The sequence below is a fragment of the Barbatula barbatula genome (genome assembly GCF_947034865.1).
Source record: "Barbatula barbatula genome assembly, chromosome: 14".
In the NCBI taxonomy this organism is placed as follows: domain Eukaryota; kingdom Metazoa; phylum Chordata; class Actinopteri; order Cypriniformes; family Nemacheilidae; genus Barbatula; species Barbatula barbatula.
In genome coordinates, this window is record NC_136777.1 from 373687 (window position 1) to 391724 (window position 18038).

Sequence of the window (18038 nt, forward strand, 5' to 3'; positions counted from 1 at the left end):
AGCACAAGACTGAAGACACTGGGGCATAAAATAAGGGAACAAATCAAGAGGGGAACAGGTGTTGGGCATGAAATCAATAACAAGCAATAACGAGGAGACGAGAGGGCGGGACGAGACCGGAGAGAGTATATGGCCAGCCATAAGGGCCGAAATGCCTCTCTCCACATTAAACATGACGTTCTGTCATGATCCTGCCACTAAACCAAGAGAAAAAGGACATGATGCAGCAGAATGACACATTTATCAGAGGTATGTATTTATGCAGTGGTATGCATTACGCATTGATTCATCTCAACAGAAGGTGAACGCTGGTGGTCAAAGATACATTAACATCTGATTCAAACTAATCCATACTGGATCCTCTTCTCCCTTCACAACCTGAACCTCCTTATCCCCAGGCACAGGACATCCCTTTGCAATAAACATCAAGGAAACTCAAGATCTCTTCTCAGATGCTGCTAAGAGGGAACTTTGAGAAAATGGCATAAAAACACTCTCATAATGAGGTTATGGTGCCAAGAGTGTGGTGAAAAGCATCTCACATAAACCTGTCACAACAACAGTCCAAAGCAGATCTGATCTGGGTTTAAAAGCTTCTCATTTTTATTGTACTTGCAGTAAACACTAGCTGCTGTCAATAAACAAAAAACGAGCTAATAAAATAACAATCTCTAATAAATAAATAATCTCACGTTTTCTCCATCATAAGGAAAGAGCTCAGTTTAAGGCATTGAGAAACAGAATATAGAACTTTTCTGATATCATGTTGATGCTTATAATTTCATTTTATAATGGACTTCAATGGGGAGAAAAAGCAAGATTCTTCACTTTGTCTGTTGAATAAGAGTTGGTTTATTGCAATGAAAATGTGAAAGAAATGTGGTTTTCCCAGTTTGTTGTTTAAGTATGTTAAGCCTTTTAGAAAGTCCCCCATTAGTAAACCAGAAACTGATATCCTGACTTCTGACTACTCTAGCCTATAGATTACTGAAACTGTTTATAATGGCAAGAATACACACTCTTCCTGCTTTCTGTCAGTGATGTAACGGGAACGGCTCAGCAGTTTCAGCATCACTGACAGCAACCTTCAGCACCTAAAGCACCTCGGACAGCGACCTTCAGCACCTTCAGCACCCGGGACAGCGACTTTCAGCCCCTTATTACAGAAATATTACTTATCGGACCAAAGACTCGCAAACCAAATATACCTGATTATAAACTGCAAGTTGAAGGATGTACTGTTACTCCAACAAATACAGTAAAAGATCTAGGCGTTATATTAGACAGCAACCTGTCATTTCGAAATCACATCTCAAATGACACAAAAACAGCCTTTTTCCACCTAAGAAATGTTGCCAAATGATGAAATATTCTGTGTGTTGCTGACGCGGAGAAGCTTATTCATGCATTTATGACCTCAAGACTTGACTACTGTAATGCGCTACATAGTGTTTGTCCTTCATCATCAATAAACAAACTACAGTTAGTTCAGAACGCAGCTGCCAGAGTTCTAACCAGGTCCAGAAAATACCATCACATAACCCCAATGTTATCAACCCTTCACTGGCTACACATTAAGTATCGTATTGACTTTAAAGTTCTTTTAATCACTTATAAAGCCTTAAAGGGTTTAGCCCCTACCTACCTAACAGAGCTTCTATCACACTACAACCCATCACGCTCTCTAAGATCTCAAAACTCAGGACTTTTGATAACACCTAGAATATCTAAATCCACCAAAGGGGGTCGAGCTTTCTCATACGTAGCACCTAAACTCTGGAATAACCTTCCTGATATTATTCCAGGATCAGACACACTCGCCCAATTTAAATCTAGATTAAAGACACATCTTTACAGACAAACATTCACTTAAAGCAAATATGCTTAATAAACCACCAGGAGATGCTGACATCAGATATTATTTACTAGAATAATTGGATTTATTATATAACACACCATGTAGTGTGTTTTACCCTTTCTTGGGTTTTTCGTTTTTCCCCTGTAAAGCTGCTTTGGAACAATGCAAATTGTGAAAAGCGCTATATAAATAAAATTGAATTGAATGGAATTGAACCTTCAGCACCCGGGACAGCGACCTTCAGCACCTTCAGCACCCGGACAGCGACCTTCTGCGATCTTTGCAAACCTTTAAATTGTTCTTTTAAGTTTCCCACAGCATGACGTTACACGTTGTCAACAGTGTGTGAGAACCTCAATAAGTTTCTGAAAAGCACGATGAGATGATGAGGTGCAAGGAGTGATGAAGATGCCACCCCCCATGCATAATACAAACAGACTCCACTGAGAACTCTTCTGCCTTTGCCATGTAATTGGTTCCCATAACTGTAACACTACACACCGGACAGAAGGACGATGCCACAACAAGACTTGTGATGATGTGGGTTTAAGACAAATCCAAGACAAAAAAGGAATATTCCACAAAGTAACTAGACGAGCAAACACCAGGAAATAACAGGAGATCAAAGGGTCGGAACTAGAACGGTAACAAAATGCAACTAGATCTGACAAAAAACTAAACACAAGCAAGCGTACATATAGAGTATCAGGTGCGGGTACAATTATGGCGTGTGCAAAGCATGATGGGAAATGTAGTTCGTGGATTGTCAACAGTCCGGGGAAAGTGAATCTGAACGGGTGAATCTGGGAGAAGGTGCTGATGGAGGGGGTGTGGCTGACCGTTGAGGAGAGCTTGTTACAATAACACATTTTGTCTATGAATTGTCCATTCTCTAGCTCTTTCTCTGTTCTCCCTGGCAGCTTTTATTTATGATTAATTCTCAGTATCTGGCTCTCCCCATCAAATCCCTCCTGCTCTCCATTTCTCACCATCCTTTCTCTAAATTACATCCACATCATTTCTCTCTCTCTCTCTTTATCTGTTTTTCTTTCACCCTGATAAATCCTTTGCCTCTCTCTCACTCTGCACTCTGTGTTTATTTTCATGCCAGATTCTCGGTCTCTGTGGCACGTCTCAATCCCTGGGGTTAAGCGGTTTTCCAGCGTTACACATTCCCTGTCAAAATGCTGGAGCATCTTCACACGGTCATGGCAGCATTCCAGACCTCACGGCATCACGCACCGCACACACACGGATAGATTGACAGAGACAGCAAAGAATAAAGAAACCTTATACATATCACACCTCGAGAGAAGAGCTAGAAGGCAGTTTCATGTCCTTAGTTACAGAGTGTGATTATTTAAGCAAGCAATTAAATGACTGAAATGTTGTTGTTATAGAAGACTTCTACAAGATAGTAAGTTAAAGCATGTACAGAACTCCAACACACTAGTGAGATGTCTCCAAAGACCGATCCAATTAGGTTAATGACACATTATATATTTATTAATGCATTTATTTATTTATTTATCTATTTATTTTTTATATAAAATATATAATTTAGAATAATACAAATAATTAAATAACTGTTAATTTGTTTTATTTATAATTTATCTCACTTTACTATTGTAAACAGGATTTGCTTTTTTAACAGTTCCTAATAACACAATGTTTCAGTGCACCTTTGGAACATGCTTTCATTACAGGACTCTGACTATACGCCATTTAATGCTCTCTAGGTTTGGGAACAGAGATGAAGACGTGTGCTTGAGAGCACACTGAGATGTGTCTGATCAGACAGCACAAATCTGACAGCCTTCCATGTAGTCATTTTCTCTTTTTTTCTAATGCATGCATGCACACACACGCACACACATACACACAGGACAAAGAGTTTTTGCAACAGCAGAGTAATGAAATTAATACAGAATAGTGTTTGGCATAAAACAGACACAAGACACTTTATTGTATTTTGAAGTTTACCTCTTTATGTATTTAGATCTAATACACTGATCTCTTATATTGGGAGATACTTAGATATACAATTTCAAGCTTCTCAAGGGTAAAATTTCATAGCAAAAATAATATAAATTCTATAAATCATGCATGTCGAAATCGAGTAAAAAACATTAAGGTTAAACAGGCACATAAGAGCGCTGTGGGAACAGACAGAGTTAATTTACCAATATAATTTACCAAGACACATCACAGAAAATCCCTAATTATTCAACTTCAATGAATAACTCACCCAACAGCATTTGTGGGCATCAGTTATCACATTTGTGTCTGGAGGGGGTTACTACTGTAACTACTTTTCTAAGCAATTAGATCTAAAATTATCCTCCTGGTGGATACAAAAACTGAACACTGAAGAACTGATCTCAGGTGTATCTAGAGATCTGATGTCGATGCCTCATTGACTTACACATAACCTTCAACCAACCGAAAGCAATACTGAAACACTCTGAACATCTTAAAGCACTCGCCCTGCAAAGCCCTGGAGACCAAAACCAAATGTCAAACCAACCCCCCAGAATACCCCAGCATCACAGCAGCTTCTTCCGCCATCTGAAAAACCAGAGACTTCCTGACCAGGTCTGAGTGTTCGGTGTAAAAGACAAGTGTGAAAGTTTCTTGTCTCGAGGTTTAAATACGTTTAAAAAATCCTGACAGATGAAAGTTATATTGGCCTTACAGTCAGACAGAGCATTCAGTCGATGTAAATCTACAGGGTTTAACCATTTTATATCATCTGCTACAGAAAAACTCTACATTTCCGCGGTTAGAAATGATAAGGTGACAAACTCAATGAGCTCAATATGTGGCAGTTCTAGGAGGATTTAAAATTTTGCTCTAGATTTAAGAATTTGAGCAAAATAATCTAGTTAAATTTGTACATTAACAACTAACGGGATATATAATCAGATTAACAATTAACTTATCACAGCTCTAATAAAATTTTAGACAGGAGATAAACGGTGAGAATAAATGGAAAACCATTTTAGTCAAAGGTCTTTAGAATAACCAGATGTGTCTTGACTTTTATAGTCTGTGCAACAGAAAGCATCTGTGGAAGTAAAAGGTTTTATTATGGAATCATACAGACTGATAATGAACCTTTTGGGAAGCTTTATTTTTACAAGAGTGTTATGCCCTATAGAAAAATCTCTCTTTGCCTTGTTCTCTCAGTGTCTACAGACCGCAGACAGAGTGACCGCCGGGCGTCTTTACCGTTTTACATAACCAGTGACATTTCAAAGCTCTGCACCGCCTCATTAGGAGTGATGTGAGACATCACCGGACCCGACACATTCTGCTGGAGCTGCTGGTCTGCACAACTCTCCAGTCGTGTGTGATAACTGGATAAAGATCAAACAATATACACTTAAGTCACTGATAAATTCCGTTTATACCACACAAGATCAATATTTAGCCACGGACCTTTGGGAGAATCTTTAAAAACATTGAAGCTTCACTCCATTCAGTGAATGATGAGCAGCATCAGAAGCCCAGACACAACTGTCAATCAAGCCGGTGGAGTTTTCATAGACACCACTGAGACTGTCCCCATGGTTTATTTAGCATGTATTCATGTAAACGGCTTAACTACACACTAATTCATATTAAGATCTTCTCCAGCCACACAAAAACATATAAACTGTATATATACACACTTAAAAACATGGAATGGTTGGAGAGCAGAAGTCTTGAGCAGCTCAGCTGGTGCCCATCACAGCATCCACACCTCAAACACAAAGACCAACGGCAGTGATCTCACAGACCTTGACCTGTTTTCAGAAGAATGACACACTCAAACATATGCTGCATGAGAGAATAAATTGAGATCTTTAAATGCATTAGAGTCATAAAACTCTGCTGAAGACTGTAATAAGATGAACGCAGTCTTTATTAAATGTGTGTTATTTCTTCATGAAACGCAGCACTCATAGTGAATCATTTATCTCACGGCCACAATCGATCTGCTCATGTCTTGTGTTTCACTTCATTGTTTCCCTGATTCCTTCTCCTAAACCAGAAAACATTTCATTCTGGAGCAGAAATCATTCGAGTGCAGTGCACACATAAGCTCTTCTATAATGCTAAACACTTGTTTTTGAACCGCAAATATATTTTTTATTTCACAATCTTTTCTGGAAAAATAACATTTCCAAAACGTGTCCCATGAAACATCTGGACAGATGATGTTACTCTTACTGTAGCTCTACAATTCTTCACGGACATCATCAGATCCAACACACGTTGTGTGACTGTGACAGAAAGACCCTCGGGGCAGAAAAACAGTTCATCCTGTGACCTTCTCCAGTGAGGTCATGGGCATGGTAGTCATTGTTTTCACTGCTTCGATGACACATGAGAGAACGGCCAGAGAGACGAGAGGTGGCTCAGTATCCATTTCATCATATGAAGTACTGTCAACTATTTGCATTTATGTAACACTTTACATACAATATATAATACAATATATTTTTATGGGTATATTATTTTATCTACACAAGTGTAGTCCTGGTGTATTTCATTACTGTGGTTATGCGCCTTTAAAGACAATGTGATAAAAAAGCAGCACAGTATTTTATAAATAGCAACACTACTGATAAATCTAATAATGGCGTTATTGCTTTGAGATAATTCCCAATTGTACACACGCACACAAGCACGTGTCACTGAACACATTTTCTTCAAAAGTGTATCAAATGTTTTGTGTTTCCTTTGATCAGTCGCACCTCAAGCATTTACACACACATCAAACTGAGAGCGGCACAGAAGTGTCCAGACCGACTCCAAATATATGAAGAGGATATATATATATATATACAAAGGAACGAGTTCATGAGAAACGGCCGTCATACTGTAATTGGAAACTGATTTGCATAATAAAGGAAAGGAAACGCTTGAGTTGAGAATGTGCCAGAATGTGCAGAACACGTACCAACAACCGCATACATTTACAAATATAATAAAATGAGCAGCCTGAACTGCTCGGCAAGGTTTGCTCAACACAGAAATACTGGACTCTGAAAAGCTGCTTTAAAACACCAGGCATGATCGATTTGAAATGGAGATTGTGTTTTTAGCAGTGAAGTTTGCAATCTGCTAGAAAATATCAGCTGATGATTTACAGTAGACCTTCAAAACATCAAACTGTCCCTTTAAATCTCAGTGATTTAGTCACACGTTTCATACGGGCTTCTCCCTCAAGAGCGTTCTTTAAGTGGGTCATGAAACACAGAAGCAGAATTATAAGACACCTTGTGGTGAGGAAGGCGGCACGGGAGCCGTGAGGCGGGTCCGGTGGCGTGAGTGATAAGTGCAATCAGCTGTGCACGCACCGGTCCTGCATCTATCACGGAGGAGATCGGGAGCTTAAAAGGACGACCGGCAGGACTGTTGACGAGAGAGGACCGGGCCCGGACATATGTTTAGGTTGTTTTATGGCCGGCAGTCTACCGTGAGGTGTTTATTGTTTATTTAAAGTTTTATTATTTGAATGTCCGCCGGTTCCCGCCTCCTTCCTTCCCTTCTAACGAACTTTGCTACACACCTCCTTCACCTTCTCAAGACACATAGTGTCAAGATGAACTGAGATCACTGAATGAACGAACAACACAACACAATAAAACATGAAGTACATGTTACAAACATAAAAATGTGAATTATTACATCATTTGTTCACTCTCATGTCTCAACCTGTGTGAGTTTCTTTCTTCTTCAGAACACAACAGACAATTTTTGTAGAATGTCGATCATCAAACAACACTGAACTCATTGAAAGGAGACAAAGTTTCTCAAAATATCTTCTGTTGTGTTCCACTGAAGAAAGACTCACATATGTTGTTCAGTTCACAAACACACGAGAGAGAATACATGACGACTGGATATAGATTTTTGGGCACTATGTGTGCTGTGCTGAAATAAAACGTGATGATGTTTTGACACAAGATCTCAACACCCTCATATTGACAATTTGACAGGAAAATACTTTATATGTAAAAGGAAACACAGTGTCCAACTAAATTTCAACAAATAGCAATACTACATTCTTAGAGGAGTTCGCCTAAAAATGAATATTCTGTCGTCATTTACTCGCTCTCAGATTGTTCCAAACCTGTTTAAATGTCGCTGTTCTGCTAAAGACAAAGGAATATATTTGTATGTCAGCAACCAAACAGATCTCATGACCCATTTACTACCATAGTAGGGAAAATATATACTGTACTTTGGGAGTCATTGGGTGATAAGATCTGTTTGGTGACTTATTTTCTTTCTAATATATCTTCCTTTGTCTTTATCAGAACAACGACATTTAAACAGGTTTGCAACAATCTGAGTGCAAACTGTTCCTTTCACAACATTATAGAGTTAACATTATAAGTGAAATACTTTAGGTCAAGATCTTCTATCATAATAATGGTGTTTTCACCCTCTCTCCCTTTTATTTAGCAGGTTCTCCAACCATGCGTCATGTGAAGACAAGTTTAACCAAACCATCAACATACAGTATGTTTCAACAGCAGGTTCAAAAATAACACACATGTGTATATGTTGCTATTATATTCAAATAGCAGGATTTTCGCTATCAGCTGAATATGTTAACGTCTAAGATTTCCCTCTGAATAAGTACAGTAAATACAGAGTCCATTTACATGTGCCAGATGTGTATGTGTCGGCTGTTGTGGTAAAGTGTGTGGAAAGACATAACACTGTACAGGCATTTGCTGGAAATATGCATGACAATTCAAGCAACACTATTTTAACGCTGATACCCTGAAGATGAAGAAACACAACCGTCTGTTTCACACCGCGAAAAAAAATGTTCAGTGTTCTTAAACAGGGATGCTTATTTAAGAAAGAATTATTACAAACATTTAGATGATATTAAAGTCAATGTTTACAATCTATTGTCCTAAAGCGACACGTTTACAAGTAAAATAGGATTTTCAGGACCTGATATTGGCGAAACTAAATTTGAGGTTGACTGAATTTAAATAATAACTAGAAAGATTTGAAAAAGCCTACATTTCCTACAATTACAGAAGAACAGTTTCATAGGATCTTAAGTAATAGGACATTATGACATTCTTTTTGAAATAATGTGCAATAAAACATTCACACAGGGCTATGAAATGATTCACAATTCTACATATATGTGAGTTATATCTGTGAGTGTCCACCATCACACACATAAAACAAACAAACAAGCGATGTGTGTCACGCTTGCCTTCAGGGTTCAAACTGTCCCTTCACAATACTTCATCTTCTCATTCTTCAACTTTATTCTTTTGCCTTTCTGTCTCTTCATCTGTTGTTCTTGGATGACTTTGGGAGCCGAGCAGCTTCATGTGCTGATGGTGTTTGTGATGTGAGAGGAAAGAGGAGAAATGTGGAAGAAAATCAAATGACGATGAGATTGTCTTCATTCACAGAAATGATTAGCATTATTCACTATCCATGAAGACATCTGTAAGAAAGAAATATCACAGATGAGATCTCTGTAATATCTTTGTTATTTCTCCAAGACATCAACGGGATGAAAGTGAAGTGAAAATGGAAATGTTTGCTTTAATCTTATCTGCATTTTAGATGTTTCATCTGAGAAAAATAGTCAGAAATAAGTTTGAGAAGAGATGTAGATAATGTGCCAAACTGAGCAAAACTCAGATTTGCAATCGAAAGTCAATATTAGTGAAGATCTCATTATATGAACCCAAATCCAGATGATTTTACCTATCTGCGAAATAGAATCTCATTGCTGTAAATCACCCCCACCACCCAGAATTATTCAGGAAAAATGAAGCGTCTCTGGCCAGCTAACATTCGGCTTCAGGTCACTCTGGTCTATTATAACAGATGGAAAAACATTATAACGTCTCAACATTGCTCTCTTTTACAGTAAACTTCATGTGTATGTGGTTGCAAACACAGTGATGTGCAAAGTTTCCAGAAAATGAAAGCTTCTGAGATTATAAATAAGGAGAAGCTTTTACACTGTCCAGACATGTGACACAAGAATACTGTGCGATTCAAATCCTGGGTTTTATCCATCACAACAACTTTAACGAATGAGAGCACATTGAACATATTGCATTAAGAGCAAACAACAATAGACGTGTTTTTGAATAAAAGAGAGCAGAGACTTACCCCCTAAACTAAACCTGATGAGACACACATTCCCTACTAGAACAATTGTTTGTTTCTTGCCACAGTCACCTTTAGTTTGTTTACTGGACGACTACAGAGGTTTTTGTGCATAAACAATTTTATTCATAATATGCTACAAGGTTTTCTGTGGAGCTATACATTGAAACAATTCTTATGTAAAAAGTACAATAGATATCAAATTGAATTGAAAGAAACCCATTTACACATACAGAGAAATTGGGTGTTAGAAGAAAAGAGGGAACATATTGTGTGATTCAAAACAAGATTATTATCTCATATTTGTTGTTTTAAATCTTCTCAGTATTTCCTCACTGCTTGAGATATATTGAAGCCACAGTTTCTTGTTTAGGTCATGTTTTGTCAGACACAAACAGTTTTTATTCGGGTCGAGGAATGCTGTGTAGAATATGAAGGAATGAGATTATTGAAATAAACACTATACAGCTCCAGAAGGGTCGCCGGTCGGCCATGAAGGGATGTCACTGAACTCACAGACACAAAACATCTGCTGATCGAACTCCGAGAGATACAAGTGCACTTAAAATAAAACTCACTATACAAACCGTAGCATTTACATCCTACAAAAACACATCAAATGAAACTGTGTTGATTCGAATTGATCAAATAAATCAGCATATTATGAGTGTGAAAAAAATCTGGTAAAAAATGAAATTCTGTTCCACATATATAAAGATAAGAGATGTAATAGAAATGTTTCAGAATTAAGTAGCGCTGTTGATGAAAAGATCTGATGTTCCTCAGGTAAGTAAATGTCAGACTTTAGTTTTAAACGCATCAAGTGTCACTTCTGCTACAGACCTGCGTTCAGCCCCGCAAAACACTGCAAAACATTTTTTAAACCAACACCCTGTTGTGATGACGCAAGAGTTGAACTATGGCAGCTGAGGAGGACATTCTTTGTGTTCTTTTTAAAGGATTGTCGGAGCCTGATGAATTCAGTATAAATACATGTATTTAGGAGACATCTGAGAGATTTCCAGACCTCCTCATAGACATCATGGTGTCAGTTGTTGTCAAGGTCCAGAAAAGCACTAAAGACATGATTACATTGGTCCAACTGCTCGTAGTAGATCAGTTAAATTTTTAGGACGCAACAAGAATGATTTATGTGTGAAAACAAACCAAAATAGTGACTTTAATGGATATATTCTCCTCTGTCTTGAAAGTATATGGCACGCGTTCACGACTTCTTCATCTTTATCTTGGACGAGAGCACTTTGATGCATGTGAAAGTGTGTTCAGATGTTGTCAGAGTGCAGCGTCCAAAAGTGGTAAGTTCACATGCGGCGTTCGGTGCACAAACCTAATACACATGCGTCAAAGTGCCCTCGTCCAAGAACACTAATTTATTAGATATCACCAACTAGAATAATCTTACTCATTTTTTTGACATTTTTTGTGTTTTTCTCATTTTCTCCATTGAAAGAAATTGACACACTTATCTAATTTGTATTAATATAGTTTTCTTTAAATGGACCTTTAGAAACCGCCTATAGCCTTCAAACAGTGTGTTCAAATTCAACCTGAGAAATCACATAGTATAGACAAGTGTCACACAAAATAATCTTGTGAACGATCAAACAGAGACGAATAATCCTTGGATTAAACACTGAGCTGTGTTGAGAATGACCAGTCACAGGTTTGAGTAAAGATGTCAATCAATAACGCTTCAGAGTCAATTGACTGATGTTTTCATTAAAATCTGCTGCTTTCTGTCAGACAGACAAGAGATGCTGGTGTAAGTAAATCTGCTTTATCTTCATTGTTACAGAACTTTTAGAAAAAGGTAATACAACACAAAAGTATGTAACAGGGTCTTTAGTGCAGCATTAAATATATCACTTTACTAATTCCTAATATATTCCGTTCTTTATCTCCTTGAGGTCTGAATGCCTAAACTGTTCTGTAAATCTGATGCAATGACAAAATAAAAGCGTTTGAGTGTATTTGATGGGAGAGTCGTGCTGTGTGTGTACGGGTCCTGCTTGGTTTCTTGAAGAGCAATTCTGCTTTTCTGAGCCGATTTCACAGCTGGTGAGCAGAAGCCTGTCAAAGAGAAAATCACCATATTAACTGAACACGGCCTCATGCAGCGACTTCATCCCTAAAGAACACGTTTGATGTAAATTGCCAACCAATTTACAAGCTGATCGGGAAACTAACAAGCTAACTGTAATTGACTCAATAGCTGTTGGGAAATACAATGCAACGCTGAAATATTACAAAACAACTGAGAACAATTACTGAACCAATCAAAACTGTAAACGTCTTGAGATCTTTGTTAATAGTACAGAACTAAACGTTATGATGTTAGTGTCAGTCACACCTGTGATTTCTGAAGTGAGTTTTCACTGCAGTTATAAAGAAATCACAACACCTGAGTGCCACATCTATCCCACAATTCTGCCATTGAGTACATGAAAAGTGCCTAATTAAATTGAGTTATACTATTGAAGTACTAATATGAAACCTGATCCTGGGATTTTGGCGACTCAAGTAGTGCTCTGCATACACAATATAAGTTAACACATTCTACAAATGAAAAAAACTATTAATATGTTTTAGCTTACAAAGTATTTAATCATTAAATACTTTGTAAGCTAAAACATATTAATAGTTTTTTTCATTTAATGTATTTAATATATATATATATATATATATATATATATATATATATATATATATATATATATATATATATATATATAAAAGTACTTTTCCATTATACTAGACAGGGGGCAGCTGACAGTCTCACAATGCTGACGAACATTGTTTATTGTAATCCGGCGAACTTTATGTAAGCAGAGAACAAATATTCATCTTCTTTTCTGTCATGTTCACAGCGCTAGGTAAAGATGAATGGCTTCCGGTGGAGCAGCGGATGTTTTCTCGCACCCTGAGCGCAAATGCGGAAGTGACGCGTGCATTGAGTTCTCAACACAAACATTATTTTGTTAGGCTGCTAAATTATTTTAATGTTACTAAATCGAGACCCAAATCCGAGGTGACGAAGCGAGTTTGACTGTGTCACTTGGGAATTTAGGTTCATGCCTTTATGAATGTTACCTGCTTGCTTGTTTGACTTTTGTCGTCTGTTCCTGTATTTGAAGTAGAATGAATAATATACAAATGCTATTATAATAAGTTATACCTAAATAACGTATCATGTATGTGACATTTACAACGTTAACACAACCGCAGAAAGAATCAGTTTTTTTCTCCGAGGGACAGTTTGACCCTGCGCGCTTTCCGTAGAGCTTTGGTTTCCTAGGCAACGCTCCCAAACTCTCGCTGCTTCAACACTTGGCTAACCGCCTGAACTCGAAACAACAGCCATTAAATCATTCATGTAATATGTGTGTTTTCATGTGTTAACTAGGAAAGTTCTGAATTGTTTTAAAGGAACAAATTGGATTTAAATTTCTAATCTGAACGTGACGTGAACTTCTTCATGGATCTTCGCATTCGTCATTATTTATCAAAGGCTCAGACAAGTAAAGGTACCACGTGTTTTTAATCGATGTTAATAATTCAATTATTGTCATTAAAGGATACTGCAGTCATGTCGTGTGAATATAACCTTCATGTGTTCACATGTTATATTTCTCTGTTGTGTGTTCACATGTTGTGTAATGTTTCTCTGTTGTGTGTTCAGATGTTGTGTTATGTTTCTCTGTTGTGTGTTCACGTGTTGTGTTATATTTCTCTGTTGTGTGTTCAGATGTTGTGTGTTCACGTGTTGTGTTATATTTCTCTGTTGTGTGTTCAGATGTTGTGTTATGTTTCTCTGTTGTGTGTTCACGTGTTGTGTTATATTTTTTCTCTGTTGTGTGTTCACGTGTTGTGTGTTCACGTGTTGTGTGTTCACGTGTTGTGTGTTCACGTGTTGTGTTATGTTTCTCTGTTGTGTGTTCAGATGTTGTGTAATGTTTCTCTGTTGTGTGTTCAGATGTTGTGTAATGTTTCTCTGTTGTGTGTTCAGATGTTGTGTAATGTTTCTCTGTTGTGTGTTCAGATGTTGTGTGATGTTTCTCTGTTGTGTGTTCAGATGTTGTGTAATGTTTCTCTGTTGTGTGTTCAGATGTTGTGTAATGTTTCTCTGTTGTGTGTTCAGATGTTGTGTAATGTTTCTCTGTTGTGTGTTCAGATGTTGTGTAATGTTTCTCTGTTGTGTGTTCAGATGTTGTGTTATGTTTCTCTGTTGTGTGTTCACGTGTTGTGTGTTCACGTGTTGTGTGTTCACGTGTTGTGTGTTCACGTGTTGTGTTATGTTTCTCTGTTGTGTGTTCAGATGGTGTGTAATGTTTCTCTGTTGTGTGTTCAGATGTTGTGTAATGTTTCTCTGTTGTGTGTTCAGATGTTGTGTGATGTTTCTCTGTTGTGTGTTCACGTGTTGTGTGTTCACGTGTTGTGTGATGTTTCTCTGTTGTGTGTTCAGATGTTGTGTAATGTTTCTCTGTTGTGTGTTCACATGTTGTGTAATGTTTCTCTGTTGTGTGTTCAGATGTTGTGTGTTCAGATGTTGTGTGATGTTTCTCTGTTGTGTGTTCAGATGTTGTGTGATGTTTCTCTATTGTGTGTTCACGTGTTGTGTGTTGTTTCTCTGTTGTGTGTTCAGATGTTGTGTAATGTTTCTCTGTTGTGTGTTCAGATGTTGTGTGTTCACGTGTTGTGTGTTCAGATGTTGTGTGTTCAGATGTTGTATAATGTTTCTCTGTTGTGTGTTCACGTGTTGTGTGTTCACGTGTTGTGTGTTCAGATGTTGTGTGTTCAGATGTTGTCTGATGTTTCTCTGTTGTGTGTTCAGATGTTGTGTAATGTTTCTCTGTTGTGTGTTCAGATGTTGTATAATGTTTCTCTGTTGTGTGTTCACGTGTTGTGTGTTCACGTGTTGTGTGTTCAGATGTTGTGTGTTCAGATGTTGTGTGATGTTTCTCTGTTGTGTGTTCAGATGTTGTGTAATGTTTCTCTGTTGTGTGTTCAGATGTTGTGTGATGTTTCTCTGTTGTGTGTTCAGATGTTGTGTGATGTTTCTCTGTTGTGTGTTCAGATGTTGTGTAATGTTTCTCTGTTGTGTGTTCACGTGTTGTGTAATGTTTCTCTGTTGTGTGTTCAGATGTTGTGTGTTCAGATGTTGTGTGATGTTTCTCTGTTGTGTGTTCAGATGTTGTGTGATGTTTCTCTGTTGTGTGTTCACGTGTTGTGTGTTCAGATGTTGTGTGTTCACGTGTTGTGTGATGTTTCTCTGTTGTGTGTTCAGATGTTGTGTAATGTTTCTCTGTTGTGTGTTCACTTGTTGTGTGTTCAGATGTTGTGTGATGTTTCTCTGTTGTGTGTTCAGATGTTGTGTGATGTTTCTCTGTTGTGTGTTCAGATGTTGTGTGTTCACGTGTTGTGTGTTCACGTGTTGTGTAATGTTTCTCTGTTGTGTGTTCAGATGTTGTGTAATGTTTCTCTGTTGTGTGTTCACGTGTTGTGTAATGTTTCTCTGTTGTGTGTTCAGATGTTGTGTGTTCAGATGTTGTGTGATGTTTCTCTGTTGTGTGTTCAGATGTTGTGTGTTCACGTGTTGTGTGTTCACGTGTTGTGTAATGTTTCTCTGTTGTGTGTTCAGATGTTGTGTCTTTGAAGAGAGCCCATGAGCTGATTGGAGTGTCTGATGGCGGATCAGTTCACTATGAGCTGCGTGTGCTGTGTGCTGAAGTGTCTCTGCAGGTGAGGTATAATGATGTGATTTGGGGTTTGCAGTGAGAGTTTAGATCTAATCTGCCCCACTCAAGATTTGCCTTGTGTAAGTTTTGAGTTCAGCCATATCACACTTTTGTGTAGCACAGGGTTATTGTAACAGTGAATGAAGGCCGTCTCTGTATACGAGTAAACTGTGCTGTTGATCTGCCAATGATGCTGTTCAAATTCAGCACTTGATAAGATGATAAACCTTTTAACATGTCTGTATCAACCACAGAGAGAGACGCATAGTTTTCTTACGGCACAATGCATGTGATTCATCCCTCATATGCTGAGTCAATTCAAATGTCATGTCTGAAAAATGCTGAGAACAGAAGAGCTGAAGAAAGTGCTGAACAGAAGCTAAATGGATGGCCGTGCACTTTAACCCCTCATACGGTCACATATACCCTGAGACCGCACAGAATATCAGTTATGATTCCACTGATAACACAGACACACATCCACACTGAGCTAAGATGAACATGTTTGAGGTGTTCTGCTTCATTTCTGACAATGTTTGATAGATGCACGATAAAAATAAATCTGCTCAAATGAACGGACATGTTTGTTAAAGCAATAAGCCCCAAGAAGCAGTGTGTTACAGTGCATTTATAACAGCTAATAGCGTTGTTATAGCTGTTATAAAATGCACTGTAACCCACTGCTTCACAGGGCTTATTGCTTTTATAAAACGTTTTTTTCCATATGCATAGTAAGGTTTCATAAAATAAAGTAAATTAAATCAGAATCAAGGACCAGAATGGGCAGTTTTATCATTTGTGTTTTGGAACAGTGCTTATGAGTTGTTAAGTTCTCATTTTGTGGTGTTGTGTTGTCAGCTGGGCTGTAGGGAAATCGCTCAGGACTGTGTTGTGATGTTTATGGACGGAAAACCTCCGGTGAATCAGTTTCTGTGTCGTGCGTATCTGTGTCAGGCTCAGCTCATCTCCCGAAACAACATTACTACTGAGGTAATGTTCAACCTGTACATGCTCAAATGAAAAGACGTATAGAACTATAATGTGTTCTGTGTTTGAGAACAGAACCCTGAGGATGAATCAATGCTGCTTAAAGTGACAGTTCATCCACAAATTCAGTCATCATTGACTTCCTCTCATGTGATTGAAAACCTGTATAACCTCTTTATTCTGTGGAACAACAATATCAACAGTTCTTCAAAATATCTTCTTTTGTGTTTCACTGAAAATAGAAAGTCATACTCTACAGGTTTGGAATGACATGAGGGTAAAATAATAATATAGAATTTTGACTGAACTGTCATTTTAAAGTTCAGCGTACATACACTGCGTATGTGCTACAGATGTAATAAAGACGTCGTCAAATCATGCGGGTTGGAATATTAACAGTTTAGATTTTCAAGCCTATTGGACATTGAGTCTCAAATTTGTGTCCTTAATTTCCGCACGTTAAAAAAATCATTTGGATCTCACATTGTATCAATCACATCTACACAATGCGTTTTTCACATCCGTATCAAGCATTTTGAAAGGTGTTATGACAATTAAGAGACTCCATAAACAAACAAAAATTTTGGACTGTATGTGCAAAGACCTTTCATATTGTACAAAATATGGAAAAAATCACTTGATTTAGGTCTAGAGACCAGAAGATCATAGATCCTTGAAACATTGCACACCAGAACATTGAGAACCTCTTAGCATTCACATAGCAACACCTTGGCAACCCCTCACAACAGTCCAGCACTAACAGATAGTATTTGTATTTTTTTGCTGTGGTTAGATTGGTTTGTATATGGTGTTTATTGGCCTGACAGTATTATTCTTAGGGGAAAGACAGCTTGTCTCGGCTTCTGATAAATCTGTTTTTGTGTCTATTTTTGTCATGGTTTCATTCCAGGAGGACTTGGATCAAGCTGTGATGTGCTATCTGAAGGCTATTGACATTGCCAAACACAAACCCAGGTGGAGTATCTAGAAATAAACAGATTTCTGCTTCTCTCTGATCTCCTGTGCTTACCAGACCGACCCGCTTCATGTTGAAAAATGACTTTTATTCAGAATATCAAAAAACAGAAAGTAGTTAATCTACAAACAACGTTCAGTTTCAAAGAAATGTACCTGAAAATTCTCTCATCATTTACTCACCTCATGTCATACAAACCGGTCTAGAAGAACGTACTGTATGGGTGCAAACATCCAGCATTAAAGCAATGTAAATGTGTCCGTGGATGAATAAATGTCCTGTGAAGCCAAATATTACATTTGTGAGA

At 37.8% G+C, this 18038-nt stretch overlaps 1 protein-coding gene across 1 annotated transcript in view; it reads left to right on the plus strand.

The window, feature by feature from the left end:
- Window positions 1–218: 218 nt before the first annotated feature.
- Window positions 219–18038, plus strand: part of cfap46 (cilia and flagella associated protein 46) — a gene marked incomplete at both ends in the record, with an annotated part of 44373 nt that continues 26553 nt past the window's right edge. Inside the window, 4 exons of the mRNA XM_079473412.1 lie at window positions 219–249; window positions 15672–15772; window positions 16627–16758; window positions 17666–17730. Of these exons, the coding sequence (XP_079329538.1) occupies window positions 219–249; window positions 15672–15772; window positions 16627–16758; window positions 17666–17730 (329 nt within the window). The remainder of the gene's footprint in view (window positions 250–15671; window positions 15773–16626; window positions 16759–17665; window positions 17731–18038) is intronic.